This window comes from Ostrea edulis, chromosome 4 (genome assembly GCF_947568905.1).
Source record: "Ostrea edulis chromosome 4, xbOstEdul1.1, whole genome shotgun sequence".
NCBI lineage: Eukaryota > Metazoa > Mollusca > Bivalvia > Ostreida > Ostreidae > Ostrea > Ostrea edulis.
The window spans coordinates 3,257,738-3,281,588 of record NC_079167.1 but is presented as its reverse complement, the minus strand read 5'-3'; the positions used below and the strand labels follow the sequence as shown (position 1 = coordinate 3,281,588).

Genomic DNA, 23,851 nt, shown 5'->3' with positions numbered 1-23,851 from the left:
TATTTATATGAATTTTCATAAAAGTTGATTTATAATTTATAATTTGGGTTAAAGTCATTGGAAAATGGAAAATATTTTTAAAATAGGTTGGACCGACATGGTGTCAACATTTTTTGTGGGAATAAAGATTGAAAAAAAATCTTTGAAACATCACAGCAGCAGGTCCAAGGTAACTCAGGTGAGTGATGTGGCTCATGGGCCTCTTGTTATAACCATGAATGCAGATTTCTTCACAAATACACTGCAGAAGTAAAGATATGCAAAAATTTAGTGCTTTTCAATATATACCAATTTGAACCTCACCTTGGAGCCTAAACCCCTTGCCCAGGATCACAAATTTAGTAGAGAATTTCACACTCTTCACACTATTTATTCTGCAAGGGTAAAACTGAAGGTTTTTTTGTTTTTTAAGAGAATTCTTGTAGAAGGAACAGGTAGCCTTATACTGAAGTTGTAAATTTCATGATTCCAGGGGTAGGGGTTTTTGTTCCAGGGTGGAGCCAAAAATATGATAGTGATTATTGTATTTGTCATTTGAAAGACCTTTTTGATTTTGCTGATAGTGTATAAAACTAAATGCATATTAAGAAAAAGCAGAAAAGGATGTACAGTTAATTTTCAAATTACCGTCACTCAATTCTTCGCCATTTTTGTTATAATGCCACATTTTTCTAAGAATGTTTTTCCTATTACATGGCTTGTTTTTTCCTGCTGCTGAATATTGGAGTTCTTGTATCATCACAATATGAAGCATAAAGATCCAACCTAACACCAGCATCCCCAACCCAGAGAGGCATGAATTTCAAAATTTTTATAGAGGCATCTTTGTTTATCATGTCCATACAATTGTACACAATTTGCTTGTTGAATGTCCCTGGGTAAAGAAGATTTTAAAGACTGCATGATTTTTATATGCTCACCTTTATAGACAGGACGTATTATGGTTCAGCGATGACTATCTGCTTGAAGTTTTCTATTTCTATGTTGCAAGTATAATCCATTTTAACGTCTCTTCCAGGAGTTTTGTCGCTTTATTTGAAATTTAATGTTATATGGAGGGTACACGATTTGTCCATCCAACTCCTCCAACAGTTTTACATGACAGTGTTTGTATGGGTATTGAAGATGTGCATATGGCAAAGATTTATTTTTTTCAATTTTTTTGGGAGAAAATTGCAGGTTGTTGACCTTGGTCCATTTTGAGGAAATATTGCACAGTGTACATGACTTTGTCTGTCTAACTCCTCCCACAGTTTTCTAGCGAGAACCTTATTTTACTGGGTGTTTGTATGGGTATAGAAGTTGTGCCATGTGGCAAGGGTTTAGATTTTTTTCAATTTTTAAGAAAATTAGTTTGTCAGTTTTTGGAAATATTACAGAGAGTATACATGGTTTGTCCATCCACCATCTCTTATAGTCTTTAAGCTAAGGCCTTCTTGTTTTACAGTGTTTATATGGGTACTCAGAATGTGCACGTGGGAAGGATTTTGATTTTCTTCAATGTTTGAGAAAATATTTCAAAGTGAGTGAGTACTTGGTTTGTCTGTTTGATTCCTCTCAGTTTTCATGCTATTTAGGCATTTGAAATCAACTTGGAAGTTGAAAATTAAGGTTGAACTTTGTTGGCAAGTTCTTTACACACAATCTTAAGAGCTCCTGTGTGTACATCTACCTCCTGTGACAGTTTTTAAGCTAGGATCTTTTTATTCATATGATACAAAAGAAATAATGTCACAGCTTGATGATGGCTGATACTACAGTACCTTAAAGGGACTGGTTCACGAGTTTTTATCAAAATATTTTTCATTTTCGATGTTAAATATTAAAAATATAACTCATTTAATGTTGACAGCCAAAATTTTGACCTTCTGAATGAAAGAATAAAAGCAATATTTTAATCTTAAATCTGTGTTATGTAAACAAAGATTCGAGTCTTTTTATGTATACAAACAAATATGTGAAATATTGATTTTGTAATATAAAGCATCTTAATTTTACATAGTCACAAATTTTAACTTTTAGATGACATATCTTACCCCAAAAATGCTTGAAATGTGAAAGAGATGATAAACTTCGAACGATATCTAATTCTTTTGAAAATTTCGTAAACAATAACACACTGCAAGCTTTGTTTACAAAACAAATAATAAACTCTATACAATGAGCTTCAGTGATGATGCATAACCATAATTTTTATGTGAAATCTTTTAAACACATTCGACAGTAGATTTTGATCATTAAAAGTGAAAAAGAAAATTTTGTGGAAAATCATGAATCAGTCCCTTTAATTGGAGTCCTATAACTCATGGTATTTTTATCATGTTTACTAATTATAGTGCCCTTATCCCAAACATATTCCATATCAAGTTTGATAAACAAGAGGCCCATGGGCCACATTACTAACCTGAGCCACCTTGGCCCTGCTGTTGTTCAAGGTCAACATCGATGTATAACAAGGTCTTGCCATAAAGACTCTAGATACAAAATATGAAAGCTCTACCTTAAATAGTTCAGGAGATATTAAATACCTCAGATCCATAAAGAATCTATCCAAAGTATGAAAACCTTGCCCAACACAGTTCCTGATATACTTAATAGGTTATGTTTTCTTAAGAGTTGGTCAAGCTAAAATTTCAAGGTCATAAGGTCAAAGGATATGAAATGAAAAGTTTTGCTATAAGAAATTGATATACAAGATATGAAAGATCTGTCTTAAATAGTACAGGATATAAATAGTGTATAGGTAAGATTTTTATTAAAGTAGATAAAACCTCCAGGTCAAGGTCACAAGATTGCACACCATTGCATCACATATAAAGAATGTACATACAAAATATGAAATCCCTAGCTTAAACAGTTCAAGAAATATTTTAAAAGATTTTCCCTTTATATCATCATGCAACACCTTGATCACCTATTGTGGCCCCAACCTACCCCTGAGGGCCATTATTTTAACAAACTTGAATCTGCACTATGTCAGGAAGATTTTATGTAAATTTCGACTTTCCTGGCCCAGCGGTTCTCAAGAGGATTTTTAAATGACCCCAGTTTTGCATTTTGTGTTTATCTCCCCTTGGAGAAGGGTGTTGCCCCCTTCATTTCAACTCCTCTCACACCTCTAAACTTGACATTCCTCAAACTTCGTACAGTTGTTATGGACACATTAAAGATGTGCATGCATCTTTTTGAAAGTGATCCGACATTTTTCAAAAAATTTACATGTAGTTTAACTTTGTCATTTTTTAAGCATGTCTTGAATAGACGGTACCTATTTTTGTAATCAACTCCTCCTACAGCATTTATTTGACATCCTTCAGACCTTGTACAGCTGTTAGGAAGCATTGAAGATGTGCATGTGTCTTTTTGAAAGTGATTGGACATTCTTCGAAGAATTTACATTAAGTTGAACTTCGTCATTTTTTTAGTATGGTACCTACTTTGTGTAACCAACTCCTCTCACAGCTTTTACTTGACATTTTTCAGACCTTGTACATTATAGTTGTTATAAAAACATCAAAGATATACATGTGACATTTTTAAAAGTGCTTATGTTTTTCCGAAATTCTACATTTAATATGTCATTTTTCCAGTATGTTTTGTACTGCTGTCTCAATGATAGACAACATATCTTAAAGTAACCCAACCATTTCTGTTCTTGAATGGATTTTTTCAATTTAATCAAAAAAAACTTCAGACTCCTGTGATTAAACAAATAAACCAATCTCTGCTAAAAGGAAATAATATTATAAATAATACTGTACACATGATGCTAATTAGTACATATATAACCCCACCACATATAACTGCAATTTCATAGAGCTGAAATACAAATTGAATACCAAGTGCAGGGGGTAGTTGTGCAAAATGTCCAATATACAGAAGATGGAATATGCTGCATAACCTCCACACAACACTTCATTTTAGAAATTTAAATCTTTGTGTAAAGATTATATGTGTACTAATTAGCAGCATGTGCAAGTAAATTACAACACCCATGAAAGAAGTTGATTCGATTATTGTCATCCTTCGCCTTTGGAAACACTTATAAAGGTTAGAAAGTGTAGTTGTTTACCAGAATCAATACAGCATCACTCATTTCCTTCTGAGAAAGAAATGTGTCGAATGGCAGATTTTCATTTTTTGGGCAAAATATGTAGAAATAAAGGGTTTGTCATGGCATTCTGAAAATCTAACGTGATCTGCACGAGTTCACGTTTTGAAGTATAATATGTAAAACAACATGTATGCGTGAAAACGATGATGATATAATGAAGACTATAATTTTTGGAGCCATTTCATCAAAAAATTAACACACAGTGCTGATATTTGCAGAATTCTGGGATTTACTTATGGTTATTAGTTCCCACCATGACGACGTGTAAAATATTCATTAGTTCATAGTGAAAATAATATTTATTTTATGGTGGAGTCGCTCAAATTTACATATAAAGACTTCACATTTTTATTGTCTTTGAGGGTAGATCTTTACAATCTTTCATGAATAATAATCATGATCTACAGGCATGTTGTAATTGGAACCATTAAAAATACCAATGAAACAAATTAGTTACAGATATTTATTAGACACAGTATTTCAATTTCAACCATTCCATGTACAAACTGCTATTATTATTTTTCTAGAAAGAGAGTACTCATTGTTTTTACTGAGCTAATAAAAGCCTGCAATTTAAATGACCAGGGACTACTTTAACTCAGTTGTGACATCAACAGCTGCTTACAAATGATAAAGGCGAAAATTCATTTGTGACATAACAAATGTCTGCTACCAAACAATGAAAACAAAATTAATAGTACATAAAATTTGAATATTATGCAATGGAGAGATAATATGCCTGCTCTCAATCTTTATGTGGAAGTGCACTATGTAAACTCAAGTCAACTTTAGGTGCGCCGACTTAGGAGTACATGCATGTTTTCAAATATTCAGTCAATAATATATGTATTAGGATAAACATAGATATCTATATATTGGTACAATGACCTGATTAAAGGGTATAAAATTCCCCAATCAAAGATATGACTACACAGTAGTATTTATAAATAAAAGTCAATAAAGTATATCACAAAATACATGCACAAGCTACAACGTTTACTGAAAAATGTATATAATTCAAAAGTAAAAAAAAATCCACTGAAAATGATGATGTCATGTTGAAAGCATGAATGATAGTTATCGGATCAAAAAATATGAACATATTAAAAAAATCATAAAAATTCAACAGTTAACAAATACATCAACAATAAAGAGAGGGAAAATGTACAGCCACAAAATTATCCAGTTCATAGGATTGATTTACTGACGTGCCCAGACGGTCACATGAGCAGTTAATTCCCCTTCATAGGACTGATTTACTGACGTGCCCAGACGGTCACATGAGCAGTTAATTCCCCTTCTTTGGTAGCATACTTCAGATCTTGTGTTTCCTTGAATATTAATCTGCAAAAATGAACATAATTAACGAAAAATGTTGAGATTAGAAAATATATTTAATACAGGACATTCAATTAAAACAGCTGCTCGTCAATTCACTCGTACTTTAATTCACTCAGAAAGACTGGGCTATAGTAATGAAAACTAATGTGGAGTTGCCTTAAAAAGCTTGAAGAGGCACCAGGGACTAGAATCAGTCCCCTGAAGACTGACACAAATTTAGTGACTAAATGTACAATGTTTATGACCTTGATTTAATTGGCCAAATGCATGCTCTCTTCCAAGGTTGAGTCTCTAATGTCTATGCATTGCAAACTTAAATTGTGTGAAAGACAAGTATTCTTAAGGATGTATGCTACACCAGGATATATACAACAATATTTTGAAATTAAAAACTTTCAAATTTACTTTATTGAGTCAAAATATGCAGTTTTAGTAGAAAGAAATCTGAAAAAAATTTAAAACCCCTGCTGAACTCGAATACACATTCTACAGTTCAGCAGTCAACGTGCTAACTTACTGAGCTACTCAGCTAGGCGAGGATTTTTTAAATGAATAGACAAATATTGCATGTTTTAAAAGGAAGTCATTCATTATGATGATGTAGAGTACCTCCTTAATTCCTTTTACACCAGATCTTCATATGTTGTTCAAGGTCACAACCCACACTCTTGTCATAAGCATTCCATGAGTCGCTAATGTCTATCCATCACTAATTTATGACCCAAACAAGCATTTAGAATTTTTTTTTTAACTGGTGACCATGACCTTGATACAAGGTTATAAAATACCATGTGGCCAATCAATCCTTGTACAAAGTATGAGCATCAAATGTGTATTCTAAAAGAATTATGGCTTGGACAATAATTATAAAACAAAACTCATAAGCTAGAAAGAATATGGATGAGCTATTTGTAAATACTAAAACCAAATCCGGCCCAATAGGTTTTTTCTTTTCTTTTGTTACCCTGAATTGATCCTTTCAACTTTTCTGGCCCAGTGGTTCTCAAGTTTTTAAATGACCCTAAACTAATTTTGCCTTTTTTTGATGATCTCCCCTTTGAAGAGAGCATGGCCTTTCATTTGAAGAAACTTGAATCCCCTTACCCAAGCATGATTTGTGCCAAGTTGATTGAAATTGGCCCAGTGGTTCTGGAGACGATTTTTAAAAATGTCACAAAATTTTACTAATTCTTGATTATATATCCACTTCTAAAAGGGTGTGGATTTTCATTCGAACAAACTTGAATCCTCTTTACCCAAGCATGCTTAGTGGCAAGTTTGGCTGAAATTAACACTGGTTCTGGAGAAGAAGTTGAAAATGTTAAGTTTTACCGACGGATGGACGCCAGACAAAAAGTGATCAGAAAAGCTCACTTGAACTTTCAGTTCAGATGAGCAAGAAAAGCCGGAGAAGATTCTTACTCATTTCTGAAGTACTGAGAGAGACTGTCTTTACTCCATATGTCATCCTTAGACACAATCACAACTATTCCAGATGTAACAGTTATCTCCCATAATCTGGCCAGCCATGCTGCAGGAAAGAAATTACTTGCTTAGTTACTTCACTATGTGGTAGAAAATATGCATAATGAGAAAATTTTATGTCATTACTAAATCTGAAGTCTTGAAAAAAATCTAAAATCTTACCTTTAGCATTCATTGTTCTGTCCAGGAAAGTTACAATAGTCATATCATAATCACTAATTTCATTGGGTATCCATGTCATCTGAAATAACATAAATTACAAAGTAATAATCAAATTCAGAAATCCATTAACATGCTCACAACAGATCAGATATAGGATGGACTTGCCAACTGTGAAATCATATTTTAATTAGAAAGATGTATTCAAACACAACTTTTACCATTTAAGATACATGGGCATCTATCGGACTTGAAATACACTTGCACTGTTAATCAAATACAGACAAAAATACCTGTTTGAACACTGCCTTATTGGACTGACACGCTTCTGGCATAAATGCAGTCTTCTGCTCTCCATTACTTGTTTTGTAGCCAATTTTCTCACCACTTTGTAGCTTCTGAGCAGCATCAATAAATCTAGCTGCATAGTCAACACCCAATACCTACAATCAAACTTGTCATTACTTAATTGTATCCTTGTACATTCTAGCTGAACATGAAACAGATTGTAAATGTGTTTTCATTGTTCCCCACTAGAAATGGTATAAGGATATACATAAAACTTAATGCAAGGTGTTCATATATATTGGTTTGGGAATGTGTAACACCAGTTAAAATCAACTCACATTTTGAAAGCCACTGGACAGTTCCAGTGGTCCTCTGCCTGCTCCACTTCCTAGCCATAATGCTGAGGCAGTATTGCACTGGTACACTTTCTGCAGGGAGAGGCAATGTTGAGCTACTTGATGTGGAAATGAATCACGGAATCCAAACTCCATCTCTATAATTCCATATAAGGAGTCCTCAGTATCATAGCTGTATTGGTAATTGGTTGTGGGAACCCATTCATACTCCATCTCGTCCTCATTTGGAATTTCCTTCTCTGCAAATAAATTTCAAACAGTTATAATATGTTTAGTCCTGTACATGTAGACCTGTGGAATATTTTGAGGCTCCATTTTCATGAAATTTGTCTTTATGATTTATTTTTGAAAGCAACTAATATTGTCTTGTAAAATATAAGCAAGAGAATATATTGTGATTGCTAAATTTGAATTTATAAACCTCACATGAAGTGGATCTACTGTAGCTTCTCCTTGCTGTGTATTATATTCAGTGTCATTAGTTCTCTTTAGAATTAGAAATGAATGATGTATAAAAGAATCCTGTAACAATCCATATGTTATCCCTACCCTCGACTCCAACTCCAAGAACAAATACGTCATCTTTGATAAGTCTAGCGGGAACATTGACCTTCTCAGCTTGTTCCAAAGATCTAGCAATGCGGAATCCAGCATGCTGAACGAAGTGCCGTCTGAAGGCAAATCTAGCAAATTTGGATGCTTCGTCACCAGTGGAAATCCAGGATCCACCCTTTAAAAAATTCCCAAGAATTAAGGATGAATATAATCATAATGATTGACTTCCTTTCAAATCATAAATGGGAAAATAAATTTCAGCGCTTTATTTCTAGTCCTTTTAAATTTCATTGCCTTGCTGATTAGGTCAGTGAGTACACATGGGATTGCTGATCTGTAGATTGCGAGTTCAAATATCATCAAATAGAATCAAACAGCATTTTTTCACAAAATAAAGTAACTCAAAATTTTCCATCTCAAAATATCATATCCTCAACCTTCCTTTCAGTTTTCTAAGGTGTGTTAATTCCTCTCTGGGGTTTGTAAGTATGTGTGCTATTTATTTTTGCCGATTTAAAATATGGCACAGTTAGGTCTGATTCAGCACTTCTTCTACATATGATAATGGCGCACGATAAATAGAGATTTTCATATATACATGTATTTAGCACTCTTGCTTAACCATCAAAGCTGCTAAAATATGAATCTTGCTAAAATGATTACTGGTACACACACAGCATGCAATCACTCTCTGACACTAGAATGATAACTGGTACACACACAGCATGCAATACTCTCTGACACTAGAATGATAACCGGTACACACACAGCATACAATCACTCTCACTAGAATGATAACCGGTACACACACAGCATGCAATCACTCTCACTAGAATGATAACCGGTACACACACACAGCATACAATCACTGACACTAGAATGATAACCGGTACACACACACAGCATACAATCACTGACACTAGAATGATAACCGGTACACACACAGCATGCAATCACTCTCACTAGAATGATAACCGGTACACACACACAGCATGCAATCACCCTCACTAGAATGATAACCAGTACACACACAGCATACAATCACTCTCACTAGAATGATAACCGGTACACACACAGCATACAATCACTCTCACTAGAATGATAACCGGTACACACACAGCATACAATCACTCTCACTAGAATGATAACCGGTACACACACAGCATGCAATCACTCTCACTAGAATGATTACCGTTACACACACAGCATGCAATCACTCTCACTAGAATGATAACCGGTACACACACAGCATACAATCACTCTCACTAGAATGATTACCGGTACACACACAGCATACACTCGCTCTCAACATAAGATGATGCAATACAACGAATAGTCATGTGCATACCAATATGAGGTTGTGTCTACCATCAAAGCATGGAGAGGAAAAATCATCATAGAACCAGTGACTGCTGTAACCATTCAAGCCATTAAAGTGGTCCTCTGCCCATTCCCACACATTGCCAAACACATCATGGAAACCAAGCTCATTAGCCGGGTACATGTTGACAGGCTGTAAAAGAAGTTATTGTATAAACCTTCTTTATACATATAGCCTCCAGTGAAACAAGAAATGGTGAGGCTGAAGTGCAATAGTTTGAATCTATACATAAAACAAAACTCACAGTAGATGACCCATACTGCAAGTTGATGTTAGCTTTTGGCTTCTTTTGATAAATTATGTCATCCTTTGTTCCTCCAGTTGTAAGAAACTACAAATCAAAAATATATGCATGAAAATGCTGACATTCCCGTCCAGTTGGATTTCATACTACAGTTGTTCATCAAAACAAAATGTTGAATGGCTGTCACATCTCATTAGTACAATGTCTTTTATTAGTGCAGGACCACAAATTTTCTTTGGGAGCTCAACAGAGAAGATTTAACAAACATTTGTAAATAAAGTTTCAGGGCATCATGAATTTTGTAACTTTCAGACCATTTAGTACTGTTTTAAACTGGTCTACAGCAGCCTTACTACAACAGCTTGGTTTTCAGTTCTGACAGGTCACACACGGTATTCATCCTGAATACGTGTACATGTATTTCTAGAATTGGTAGGACAATGAAGTAATGCATTAAAGTAAAATAGTTCCTTGAATTTCCAAGCAGCATTTGAAACTGGTAGGTCACTTGAACTTCAGAATTGTCTGGCAAATTTTATGCTGGAGGAAATGCCATTTTGAAACCCATTTACCATTTCAAATTATCTTTAAAATGAAATGATCGAGATACAGTGGACGTTCAAATATCTGGACACCTCAGCCTCTGGACGATAATTCTGGGGAACTTTATATAGAGTCTTGTTTTTCTGGAATTCTGCATTCCAGATCAAGATAGTTTTTTATTCCACAAAATGCATTTTTCCATTAAATTTTGATTCATTTCCCTATTCAGGTGGTAATTCTTCTGATGACTCCCGTAAGCGGTCTTGAGCTTTCTGTTTTTAAAAGACGTCCACCTGTGACATGCTATTAAACACTCACAGCGAGGTTAATCAATAGGTCGTTATGGTTTTGTGTGCACGAGATCTTTCCTCTCTGACATGTTTTTAATTGCACTACTATATTGCCTAAGTAAAATAATTCCGCTTATCAATAGGTTCAATGTTATCAGCAAAATATATACAGTTAAGAGTAGCAACATTGATAATATTGGTTTACGTATTGCTATTTATAGACTGGACTCCAGAGTTTCACAGTGGTATGCCCAGTATTTTTAAATAGAGATCAGTATTTCATTAGCTTAAAATTTTAATTTTATGTCATAAAACCACATTTAATCAATAACTTGAATCAAATTTACAATTGCACTAATGTGATATAACTTGGGATGATAATGTACACGTGCAGATAATGTCAGATTTAGCAAGTTTAAGTAGTGCATTTATTTCATGAATTATTCATCAAATGACCGAGTGTAATATAGTAGTGTCTCGTGCATAGTTTTCAATATGATAAAAGATATTGATATAATGAAGCATTCTTCTTTAATGCCATTAGTATGAAAGGCCATATATATATGCGTGTGTGTGTGTATAGCAGAAATCGAGGCAGTTCAAATTTCCAGATGATTTTGCTGGGAACCAAAGCATCCAGATAAACAAGGCTTCACTGTGCATTGCTTTGTGTATGTCAAATACAGAATGGGAAATTTCCTAAACTTCACTTTCATATTCAGGAGTTTCCATAAACAAATGCACCTTGCTGGAATATAAATCTGACTTGTTGCCAAAAGATTTTAATCTGAGATAGAGAACATTACCATCTTTCATTGAGGAATGCCTAATTGTTCTATAAAAAGTAGCTACGTAACAAAATATCAAAATTATCACCTATGGGAAATGAAACAGTGGACTGCATCCTCTATCCTCAAGCCAGCCAATAAATGGTGTTATAATTCAAATGACAACACTCAATCGTACAAGTCAGTATAACTGTACAAGGAATGTCTAATAACTACCTTCTTTCCTTTCATCACATTTCGTTCAGCCTCAGTTGGAAGTCGGAATCCAAATCCCTTCCATGCACAGAAAGCTCTGCCTTGATGATAGTTTACCTCCACTGGCCAATCAAGTGGCAAAGGCATCACATCAAACATGGCACGGTACCTGTACATACAATTCAGCTTCTATGCAACAATTCAATATTTTTTGCTTATAATTTTTTTAAAGTTGCTGTAGCTTCAGATTCACATAACATCCCACAAAATTTGGAAACTCTTACATATAATTCCTCTTTTCTCCTCTGTTAATGGCCTCCCTTGAATGACCATTGGTCATTGTTCCATTCATGATACCATTGCTGACATTGTTTGGAAAATGACAGTGAGAGTATTTTCCTAAATCTGCTCCACAGCCACCTTTACATCCTGTAATAAAAATTTCACTAGAAAACTTAAGTCAGTCAGGAAGGGACCTTCAGAGAACTTAATTCATGTATTACATACACAAGTACACTAATGACACTGAAATCATTATAATGTTTATAATTGATTATGTTCTTTTCCCAAATCTGCATTTCCATGTTCAACAACAAGATCATCAACCTTTGTACATGTATACAGGTAAATAAATGTAGTAAATATAGTGAAGTCTGCCCAATTTATGGGCCACACTGCTCACCTGAGTTACCTTGGTCCTGCTGTTGATTGGCTATTGTGATTTTTAAAAAGTTTTTTTTTTTTAGCAATTTTTATTCCCATGAAAAATGTTGGCCCCAACCTAACCTAAAAGTGTCACAGTATAACCACGATACATGGTCAAAAATCATGGAATGAAATTTAAGGTCTTGCCATAAGGAATCTATACACAAAATATAAAAACCCTACCTTACACAAATCAGGAGATATTTCCTAGCTTAGCTTTTCTTAAAAGTAGGTCGAAATCCAAGTTCAAGGCTAAAAGGTCAAAAATTTGTTATCAAAAGAAAGGTCTTATCCCAAGGAATGTGAAAAATGTATTCACTCACCATTCAAAAGTTATGAGCAAGGTTCAAGTTTGTTCAACTGACGTAATTAGCCCTGTGGTTCTGGAGAAGAATTTGAAAATGTCAAAAAGTTTACAGATGGACACCAGACAAAGTAATCAGAAAAGCTCACTTTACTGTCTACCTGTAATGATGATCTTTGTATAAAATGTGAAAGCTTTTTGTTGAAAACAGCTGTTCAAGATATTGAGTCATAACAAAAGTGATGATGAATAGACATCCATCATTGGTAGGTGTCTTCCCTTAATGAACAACTAGCTCTCTATGAATAATGAACAACTAGCTCTCTATGAATAATGAACAACTAGCTCTCTATAGATAAGGAACAACTAGCTCTCTATAGATAAGGAACTATAGATAAGGAACAACTAGCTCTCTATAGATAAGGAACAACTAGCTCTCTATAAATAATGAACAACTAGCTCTCTATAAATAATGAACAACTATCTCTCTATAAATAATGAAAGCTGTGTGTTGAAAACAAGACATGTATGGATTGAAGGTATGATGTGACCTTGATATATTCTGATCACAAAATGTATAGGTATCTTTCTGTAATCATCAACTACCTTTGAACAAAATATGAAAGAACTATATTGAAAACTTTTTTAAGATATCAATTGTCACATTGAAAGCCTAGTGAAGCTACAGAATGGAGGTCTGTTGTGACCTTGATCTGTACATATCTTCCTTTTATGGTCAACTACTTTTGTATAATATATGAAAACTTTTATGTTGAAAACTTTTCAAGACAACAAACAAAAGTGATGACGGAGAAATGGACATGCAGACAAAGTAAATCCCACTGGGCTTCTGCATTTCCAATGCAGGCTGAAATAAATGAAACACCAACATGTACACAATTTTAGTACATGAAAAGAAAACAATACATAAAAATTTATGCATTTCATTTCAGGTATATAGAATAAGGTGAACAAAACATTATCTCCCTTGGCAATCCTTATCACTGATGTTCTGACCTACTTTCTAAACTTGGTATACCACACTTTCTAGGTTTCATGACCCTAGGCCTTAAAAATCTAAACACTCCTTTATAGATAAACATGCTCCAAAATGGGGAAATTGGTCATGACTTACTTACAACGTAACAAATTGTCAACGAAAAACATATAGCAATAGAGATTACCTTGGACCCTGAAAACTAGTGTACTTAGTTGTCATTGCCAAGTTGACCAAAATGACCTATATCCAAAATTATACCACATATGGAAAACAGTTTCCCACCATTTTCAGTGTTCAGACATAAAATTGAGTGCAGGATTGAACAAACTTAATTCATAGATCTATCTTTCCTATACAATTAAGTGATAGAAAAAATATTTTGTCCAAAACTGTATTTTCAAAAAAAAAATCACAAAATTTCAAGTACATTGAATAGAATGAAGAAAACTTTGATATCAATTACAATAAACTATGGTATTAATTCAAAAACTCTCATACATTGATTTAATACAGTAAAAATCAAATAAGCACCCAGGGGTGCATGAGTCGAGATGCATGGGATACAATGCAAAGTCAGGAATGATGTGGCATATTTATAATTGTGAATATTCGGATTTAAACTTTTAGAGTTATCATGCAGATCCAGATATTTCTAAAATTTTCAATCTTTTTTCAGGACTGTGACCTTAACCTTTTTTCTCCAAAATCAATAGGGGTCTTGCCTTGCTGGTATCCAACAATATATCCAAGTTTCATTTGATTTAAATTAAAAAATTTCGAGTTATCCTTCTGAAACCAAATTTTTTAAAAATTTTAATTCTATTTTCGGTCACTGTGACCTTGACCTTTGACCTATTTTCTCCAGAATCAATAGGGGTCTTCCTTACCTGGTACATAACAATATCTTTAAGTATCATTTGATTCAGATTTAAACTTTCTGAGTTATTATCCGGAAACCAAATTTTTCTGAAATTTTCATTCTATTTTTGGTCACTATGACCTTGACCTTTGACCATTTTTCTCCAAAATTAAAAGGGGTCTTCCTTACCTGGTACCCAACTATATATCAAAGTTTCCTTTGATTAGATTGTAAACTTTTCGAGTTATCATCCAGAAACCAATTGTTGATGCCCAACCGCCCACATCACCAAACCAATAGCCGAGTTCAACTTCGTTGCAACTCGGCTAAAAACATTGATTGAAACATTACTATGGTAAAAACATTGATAAGTTGATTACGAGCGAATACGTTATTTCCGGTTTGATATGCATTTTTGCACGGCGGTCTGATATGTAATATGAGTTTTCGGACCGGTCGTTGATATTAGCTATTGTGATGTGAACCGTATCACACAGTGCAGAATCTGCATATTAATCATCATCAAGTACATGATAAATTAGTACTAGTATTGCAACGAAAACCATTGATAAGTGAATCAGAACGATCTGCTCCTGCCTAAAGGATACTGATCGAAATGCCTTAACTTTAAATTCCTCTATAAATATAATTTCAATGGATTTTTTACACTTTTTAGAAATTGGTTGTGCTTTCGATACAGATTTTTAAGGTGTAAAATAAAATCTGATTAAGTGGACGATTGAAGAACTCACAGGACTCTTTCCTATACAGCTTTACATTTCAATGATTTGCGAAAAAAATGTCTCTAGAAAAAATACAGTACCATTATCTCACGGAAATAAAGTATTGTGGATAATAAGTGATTAACAGTATCCTTGGCTTGCAAAGATGATATCATAATAGTCCTTCATGTCAATATTTTGCACACACACCTACATTTTAAAAATAAAATCCATTTTCTGAAAATATATGAGGGCATGAATTTATCAAAATTCATGTGCACATTGTTCAGAGCCCTCACTATGTCTGTTACACATGTCAATCAGAACCCTCACCATGTCTGCTACACACAAGTCAATCAGAACCCTCACCATGTCTGCTATACACATGTCAATCAGAACCCTCACCATGTCTGCTACACATGTCAATCAGAACCCTCACCATGTCTGCTACACACGTGTCAATCAGAACCCTCACCATGTCTGCTATACACATGTGTCAATCAGAACCCTCACCATGTCTGCTATACACACGTGTCAATCAGAACCCTCACCATGTCTGCTATACACATGTCAATCAGAACCCTCACCATGTCTGCTATACAAACATGTCAATCAGAGCCCTCACCATGTCTGCTATACACACATGTCAATCAGAACCCTCACCATGTCTGCTATACACACATGTCAATCAGAACCCTCACCATGTCTGCAGATCCAGAATACAGGGTGTTTGGATTGTCTGTATTCCTTCCACTTCCAGCCCTCCTCCGTCCAGAACTTTTCATCATCATAACCACCACTTTCAACAAACTCAAGGAATTCTCCATTGGTTATCATGAACTTGGAGGCTTCAAATGCAGGAACTCTGGAATTTATAAATATTATCAATACACACAGACAGTTATTCACATGTCTATTCCTGTTCCACAAATTCTCGTATATTTTTTTTTTCTCAACTGTATTATCTGATGTCTAACATTAATTATGTCACCTGGTGGAAAACTCTCCATATTCATTATCCCATCCATAGGATGGAAACTCTTTTGGTTTCCCGAAGGTAACGTCTTGAGCCTCAACGGATATGAAGGGATTCTCTTCAACTCTTCCACCTGCATTTATCCACCGCATAAAATTCTAACTAAGCAAACTGCCACATTTTAAAAAGTGATAATAACTCTGGCTCTTGCTGGCATCATGATTAAAATCTAAAATATGATCTCACCACATTTATATGGGGCATACACCCATCCTTTAGGCTTGATAACCAATTCCACAGGCAGCTGACGAATCAGGACGGAGGAAGTTTCTAGGTGGATCCTCTCGTGCTCAATTCCCATCAAGATTGCCCACTATATAAATCAAATCAGTCATGTTAATAGCAACAAGTATTTTGACATGCAAGTATAAACAAGAGGCCCACAGGCCTTATTGGTCACCTGAATACCAGTGAAAAAGTATCACTACTTCCATGGACTATGAAATCTAGAAAAAATTTCCTGTTCTGAATATCTAAGCTAAATTCTAATGTTCAGCAACAGTAAAAAAATTCTCTGCCCTCAAAAGTGCATACACTGATGAAAGGCTTTAAATGATAGGTTTATTAAATTAAAACATCAAAATATATGACTAATTTGGACTTATCATAAAGTCATAACCCTGGGTTGTGAAATTCACCATTTTTTGTAAATCCTTTTCTGCTATTCCTAAGTATGCATTTAGATTTTATAAAGTATCAGCAAACTTACACATAAATACTATATACTAAGTTTGGCCCCACCCTGCGGTCAAAACCCTTACTCTGGGGAAAATCACATTTACAATTTTGGTAAAAGACTACCTGCTCTATCCATTTAGTTTCAATTTAGTATCAAAAGCACTAAAGAAAATGTTATTTAAGTGTTATACACATAAACACTATATAATAAGTTTGGCCCTGCCCTGGGGTCAGAACCTCTACCCCGGGGATCATGAAATTTACAATTTTGGTAGAGGCCTTCCTGCTCTACATCACTATGCATTTAGTTTTTCTTACATATGTGTGGTTCTTGAGAAGATTTTTGAAAATTGGTCATTTTTGGACAGTTTTTGCCCTGCCCCTAAGGCCCCATTGGTGCAGGAATCCTGAAATTTATAATTTATGTTCCCTTTCTTCCAAATATGTTTCATACCAAATTTGAAAAGAATTGGAATGATAGTTACCAAGAAGAAGTTAAAAATGTCTATTGTGAACACATTTAATAACTGACCACCCTGATACCAAAACACCTACCCCTGGAATAATCAAATTTACAATTTTGGTAAAGGACTACCTGTTCTTCCTAAATATTTATTTACTATCAATGTAGTATCAATAGCATTAAAGAAGATGTAATTTAAGTGTTTTACACATAAACACTATATAACAAGTTTGGCCCCACCCTGGGGTCAAAACACCTACCCCGGGGATCATGAAATTTACAATTTTGGTAGAGGCCTTCCTGCTCTACATCACCATGCATTTAGTTTTTCTTACATGTGTGTGGTTCTTGAGAAGAAGATTTTTGAAAATTGGTAAATTTTGGACAGTTTTTGCCCCGTTCCTAGGGCCCCAGGGGTGCTGGAGTCCTGAAATTTACAATTTATGTCCCTCTTGTCCCAATGATGCTTCATACCAAATTTGAAAAGAACTGGACTGGTAGTTATTAAGAAGAAGTTAAAAATGTTCAATTGTTGACGCACGACGGACGAAAACCAATTGCAATAGGTCACCTGAGTTTACTCAGGTGACCTAAAAAAAATCCAATACTTAGACTGATAACTTTACACGTGTTGTCATCATTGAGCATCACTATTGTGAATTTTTCTGATCAGGCACCTATTTACTCACATGCTATCCTTTTTACATTACAATAAATGACCTACTCATCTAATATTCATTTGATTTTAAAATGTTCAGTTTGATCTATTAATATACATCTATTTTGTTTTATATGCATGTACCTGCAATAACAAGCATGTAAAACAATTTCATATAATAATGGAAAGCAACTGGAAATCATTTGATACAAGCAAACAAGACATTTCTCAAAAATGTGAAAAGCAATGAATGGATAAATACCCATGGTGACTCCATGGTAACAGGAACGTCCAGTGCTGTGTCCCGTATCACCTTCAGGACCAAGTTTCGGACGTTTCTGCGATATTCCATCACAGAATCTACAGATGGCCATTTATAGCTGCCACCCATCCGGTAATTTTCCTTCAAAGAAGTAAGGATACCACTGTAAATCTAATTTCTCTTTAAGCTATACTGAATGGAAAGCTGTGGCTGTTACTTTCAATATCGATCTTACTGTGTCATCCCAGGACATTTCATCAACGCCAGTCTCAAACATTGTTTCAAACTCCAAGTTAACCCGCTCCTGAAAATAACAATATTTCAGGTAAGATAGAATTATTCACTAAGATTAGTAAGCTAAGAGAACATGCACTAATTCCCTTTTTGATCACTACAACTAGAATAATTTTGACAAAAATCAAGCAACTACTGTGGCACATATAGCTCAATTTTTGATTGAGCTTCTACTTTGTATTAGTTATACATAGGAATATTGAGAGCATATAGCAAGTGTGTAAATTTCAAGAGTATCTTTATCATCTTTTAACAAAAGACTACCTCATTTTGTATAAATTTATAGAGTAGAATTCAAACTGTTAAGTAGAGAAAAATGCATGTCCCTTTGTTTCCTTTCTTACAACTTTCACTCTCATTTCAGCATATTTCAGTCAGAACATTTATTCTTTGTTCTACGTACTGTGATGAGGCCAGCTAACATCAATTTGTTGACGTACACCACTGCAGTGTGACAGAAGTAGAAGATCAGTGGCAGTCGCAGTCGGTCCGGGCATTTGTAAAATACGGACTCGTCTAAAACAAAAAATCAGTAAGCCGATGATCTAATAGTAAAATAATTAATGTATAACATGTTTTCAGATGTTGAAATATGGATTGTATTGAAATCTGAACTAAACAACATTTAGCCTTAGTCCTTATTTAGAAATCTAGCAATGTGAAAGTATTTGAAAATAATTTGACTATAAAACTAAGTGTCTATATATGTTATAAACTTAATACTACAAAACTAAGTGTCTGTGTTATAAACTTAATACTACAAAACTAAGTGTCTGTGTTATAAACTTAATACTACAAAACTAAGTGTCTGTGTTATAAACTTAATACTACAAAACTAAGGGTCTGTGTTATAAGATTAATACTACAAAACTAAGTGTCTGTGTTATAAACTTAATACTACAAAACTAAGTGTCTGTGTTATAAGCTTAATACTACAAAACTAAGTGTCTGATTGATTGATTGAATATTGTTTAACGTCCCTCTTGAAAATATTTTACTCATATGGAGACGTCACCACTGCTGGTGAAGGGCTGCAAAATTTAGGCCTATGCCCGGTGCTTATGGCCATTGAGCAGGGAGGGATCTTTATCGTGCCACACCTGTTGTGACACGGGACCTCGGTTTTTGCGTTCTCATCCGAAGGACCGCCCCATTTAGTCGCCTTCTACGACAAGCAAGGGGTACTGAGGACCTATTTTAACCCGAATCCCCACGGGACTAAATAAATGTCTGTGTTATAAGCTTAATACTACAACACTAAATGTGTTATAAGCTTAATACTACAACACTAAATGTGTTATAAGCTTAATACTACAAAATGTAGTGTCTGTGTTATAAGCTTAATACTACAAAACTAAGGGTCTGTGTTATAAGCTTAATACTACAAAACTAAATGTCTGTGTTATAAGCTTAATACTACAAAACTAAGGGTCTGTGTTATAAGCTTAATACTACAAAACCAAGGGTCTGTGTTATAAGCTTAATACTACAACACTAAATGTCTGTGTTATAAGCTCAATACTACAACACTAAGGGTCTGTGTTATAAGCTTAATACTACAACACTAAATCTGTTATAAGCTTAATACTACAAAATGTAGTGTCTGTGTAATAAGCTTAATACTACAAAACTAAATGGCTGTGTTATAAGCTTAATACTACAAAACTAAGGGTCTGTGTTATAAGCTTAATACTACAAAACTAAGGGTCTGTGTTATAAGCTTAATACTACAACACTAAATGTCTGTGTTATAAGCTCAATACTACAAAACTAAGGGTCTGTGTTATAAGCTTAATAAGCTTAATACTACAACACTAAATGTGTTATAAGCTTAATACTACAAAATGTAGTGTCTGTGTTATAAGCTTAATACTACAAAACTAAGGTATGTGTAATAAGCTTAATACTACAAAACTAAATGGCTGTGTTATAAGCTTAATACTACAAAACTAAGGTCTATGTTATAAGCTTAATACTACAAAATTAAATGTCTATTATAAGCTTAATACTACAAAACTAAGTATATCTGTTATAAGCTTAATACTACAAAACTAAGTGTCTGTGTAATAAGCTTAATACTACAAAACTAAGGGTCTGTGTTATAAGCTTAATACTACAAAACTAAGGTCTGTGTTATAAGCTTAATACTACAAAACTAAATGTGTTATAAGCTTAATACTACAAAACTAAGGGTCTGTGTTATAAGCTTAATACTACAAAACTAAGGTCTGTGTTATAAGCTTAATACTACAAAACTAAGTGTCTGTGTAAGCTTAATACTACAAAACTAAATGTGTTATAAGCTTAATACTACAAAACTAAGGGTCTGTGTTATAAGCTTAATACTACAAAACTAAGTGTCTGTGTAAGCTTAATACTACAAAACTAAATGTGTTATAAGCTTAATACTACAACACTAAGTATCTCTGTTATAAGCTTAATACTCAGGGTTGAGCAGTTAAAACCACCCCCAGTTTTAACCAGTGGTTTTAACCATCCCGGTCAATACTCCCCAAGTGGTCAATACTGGTCAATTGTGATTTAAACTGTCTATTTTCCTATTTATGTACATTTCTTGCAAAGATAAAGATAAATCAAGTCTTAAATATGGATCAATTGTTGATTAATATTTTTCATTTTATAATTAAATGTAATTTCATAAGTTTAATATATTTGGTTTGCTGAAACGGACTGAAATATCTTCAGTACTTACCAGAGGGTCACAGTTCTATAGCATAGCTTGACATTTGGAGACAGACCTCTTAATACATCTACCTGGGCAGATTAAGAATAAAAGGTAGCTGGACATTATCTAAGCACATGCAGGAAGCAGAGTTGACTGGTGTTAATAAGCATAGGCTGGGACCAGAGATGACCAGTGTGCCTGTTATTGTTATGAAAACATCACCAATCCACCCCTCAAATGTTTATTCAACTTTTCAGTTAAAATGAAGATTGATGAAACAATACTTATAGGTATAGTTCTTGTTAAACTAAGGAATTTGAACAGAAACTTTTACATCATCCCCCAATTCAACAGTCATTTGTACATTATTTAATATTATGACTTATAAGTATATCATAAACTGATAGTGCATGTTATGAATTACAGAATTTACCAATATGGTCACTTAAACATTTAAAATAAATAACACAGACTATAATGACCAAATAATTTTCAATCGACCAGTATTGACCGGTTTTAACCAGTATTGACCACTGGCCCGGTCAATACTCATATTGACCACTTTTTTGCCAACCCTGTAATAATACTGCATAACTAAGGGCCTAAGTTTTACCCCCCCCCCCTCTTTTTTTATTCACTGACTGTTGCCTTATCCATATATAGAACATGTACCTTTGAGTGATGTGAACAAGCTCTCATTCAGGTCATAACTGTTTTCAAAGTATTCACAAAGTTCTCTGTTAATACAAAAAGATAATAATTAAATATAATATCTGTGCAATGATTTTACCAGTTATTATTAGATGACAAAGAAAACCAATCAAAGTAATCGCTCCTAACAAGTAACAAATTCACAATAGTTAACACGTACTCATTTATAATTCCGTCAACAATGTACCTTTTCCTTGTGGGTACATCTACTTGATACACTCTGCTTACACCATTTGACTTAATCTAATTATATAATGGTTATTGTGAAAATTCAGCAGCCATGAAATTTAGCGAGTCAACACATGAGTGATTGTGGATGTTCTGTATAGGAGTTAGGTAAGGTAGGTCATTGTTTGAGTGTAGTTATGCAAGTTAAATTCTGTACAATCATCATTTTATACATTCAATCTAATACCACTTTATATAACCATTGATATTCATGAGTAAGTAAGATTTCTACCAGAATATATTCTGGCATACGTACGGTCTTAAAGAAGTGTTAAAGAAAATAGTTTAATCTTAATATTACATTTTCAATATTTTATGTTGTGACATCTAGGTCTTTGTACATGTACATGTACTAAAAACACTTGAGACCCATTGCTTCATTTCCTATGGTGCATATATAGCTCACAACTATAATTGTTAAACAATTTTGAAACCAAAGATGGCTTCTTAAAATCCCAATAACTTCCAAAAATCAGACACAAATTTATGTAGCCTAATATACAATGAGATGCACAATTACCTTTTTGTGCAATTAGCCAAGTCCGGTGGCCTTAAAGATTTGAAGGTCAAATTCCCAGTCAAAGTTTTGGACTGCATTATCTGACCTTCTTTTGTTGCAACACAACAAATGCGTGAATTCTCAAGCTTTTTTTATCAGGAGCTGATCTATACTACTATTTTCAGTGAGACTTTTCGGTAGCTGAAGAAGACAACAGGACACAGCAGAATGGACTCCCTGAAATAGTTCAATTTTTTTGGCAAACATTTTAAAATCAACATTCAACTCCAACATTGGCCATACATTTAATTTAGCCATTCACTTCAGTATGTTCAGTGCACTTAAATAAGTGATGAACCAGCTATATGATACATTAATTGTAGCTAATAGAAAATTATCCTACAAAGTAGATGCAATAAACTAATATAATATATTTTACATGTAATGATTCTTGCTTACAAACTCAATTCCTATACTAGCTACTATATAAATATATTCTCCAAGCTTTATCCCAGTTTGGGCTCAGAATAAGAAATACTATAATTCTATCGTTTTCTAAAAGAAGATATAGGGGAAGGCAAAACCCCAACAATTAACATTTTTGATCGATACAGGGATTTTGAAATTCATACTAACACACTCACCTGTAAGTCGAACTACACAATAGCTGATCCCTCACTTAGACTGAACGATTTATTTAACTCACGTGTCTGGGTCTTTCACACGATTGGTCGCACCTCCAAGAAGTCAAATCTCATTGGTCTAAAAACACATACCCAAGTGTTCACGTGTATGTAGGTCAAACTGACCCAACACGTGTTGTGAATTTTTGTAAACAAACTGCATCGAGATGGTTTCAAAATCGCAAGACTAAATTAGAATTGAATACGCGTTGTATATAAGGTATATTACTTTGGTTATAGATTACATGTCATTTGTATTTTAAAAGTTGTCGTACATGTTGTGTTATGTAACGATTAGAAACGTACTTATGATTAAAGTTCACT

At 34.1% G+C, this 23,851-nt stretch overlaps 1 protein-coding gene and 1 long non-coding RNA gene across 2 annotated transcripts; one reads left to right on the top strand and one right to left on the bottom strand.

Annotated features, from left to right (window-relative positions):
* Window positions 1-4,563: 4,563 nt before the first annotated feature.
* On the bottom strand, window positions 4,564-23,628 carry LOC125671641 (uncharacterized). The gene is made up of 19 exons (XM_048907469.2): window positions 23,489-23,628; window positions 22,866-23,081; window positions 22,079-22,143; window positions 19,124-19,236; window positions 18,662-18,730; window positions 18,427-18,567; window positions 16,552-16,678; window positions 16,321-16,438; window positions 16,031-16,194; window positions 12,024-12,168; window positions 11,761-11,908; window positions 9,924-10,010; window positions 9,647-9,811; window positions 8,293-8,473; window positions 7,726-7,982; window positions 7,393-7,542; window positions 7,103-7,181; window positions 6,878-6,986; window positions 4,564-5,458 (listed from the first exon to the last, which is right to left on the bottom strand). The coding sequence occupies exons 2-19, from the start codon at window positions 22,940-22,942 to the stop codon at window positions 5,371-5,373; spliced, it is 2,283 nt and encodes a 760-aa protein (XP_048763426.2). The 5' UTR covers window positions 22,943-23,081; window positions 23,489-23,628; the 3' UTR covers window positions 4,564-5,370.
* LOC130053928 (uncharacterized) lies at window positions 18,612-19,450 on the top strand. Its single transcript, XR_008802155.1, has 2 exons — window positions 18,612-18,751; window positions 19,085-19,450. It is a non-coding gene; the product is annotated as an uncharacterized LOC130053928 (long non-coding RNA).
* Window positions 23,629-23,851: the final 223 nt, after the last annotated feature.

Coding starts and splice junctions, on each gene's coding strand:
- LOC125671641 (XM_048907469.2), bottom strand. CDS start 22,942: ATGCAGTCCAAAACTTTGACTGGGAATTTGACCTTCAAATCTTTAAGG. Junction 7,543..7,725: donor TGTCCAGTGGCTTTCAAAAT/GTGAGTTGATTT, acceptor GTTTGATTGTAG/GTATTGGGTGTTGACTATGC. Junction 6,987..7,102: donor CAGAACAATGAATGCTAAAG/GTAAGATTTTAG, acceptor TCTTTCCTGCAG/CATGGCTGGCCAGATTATGG.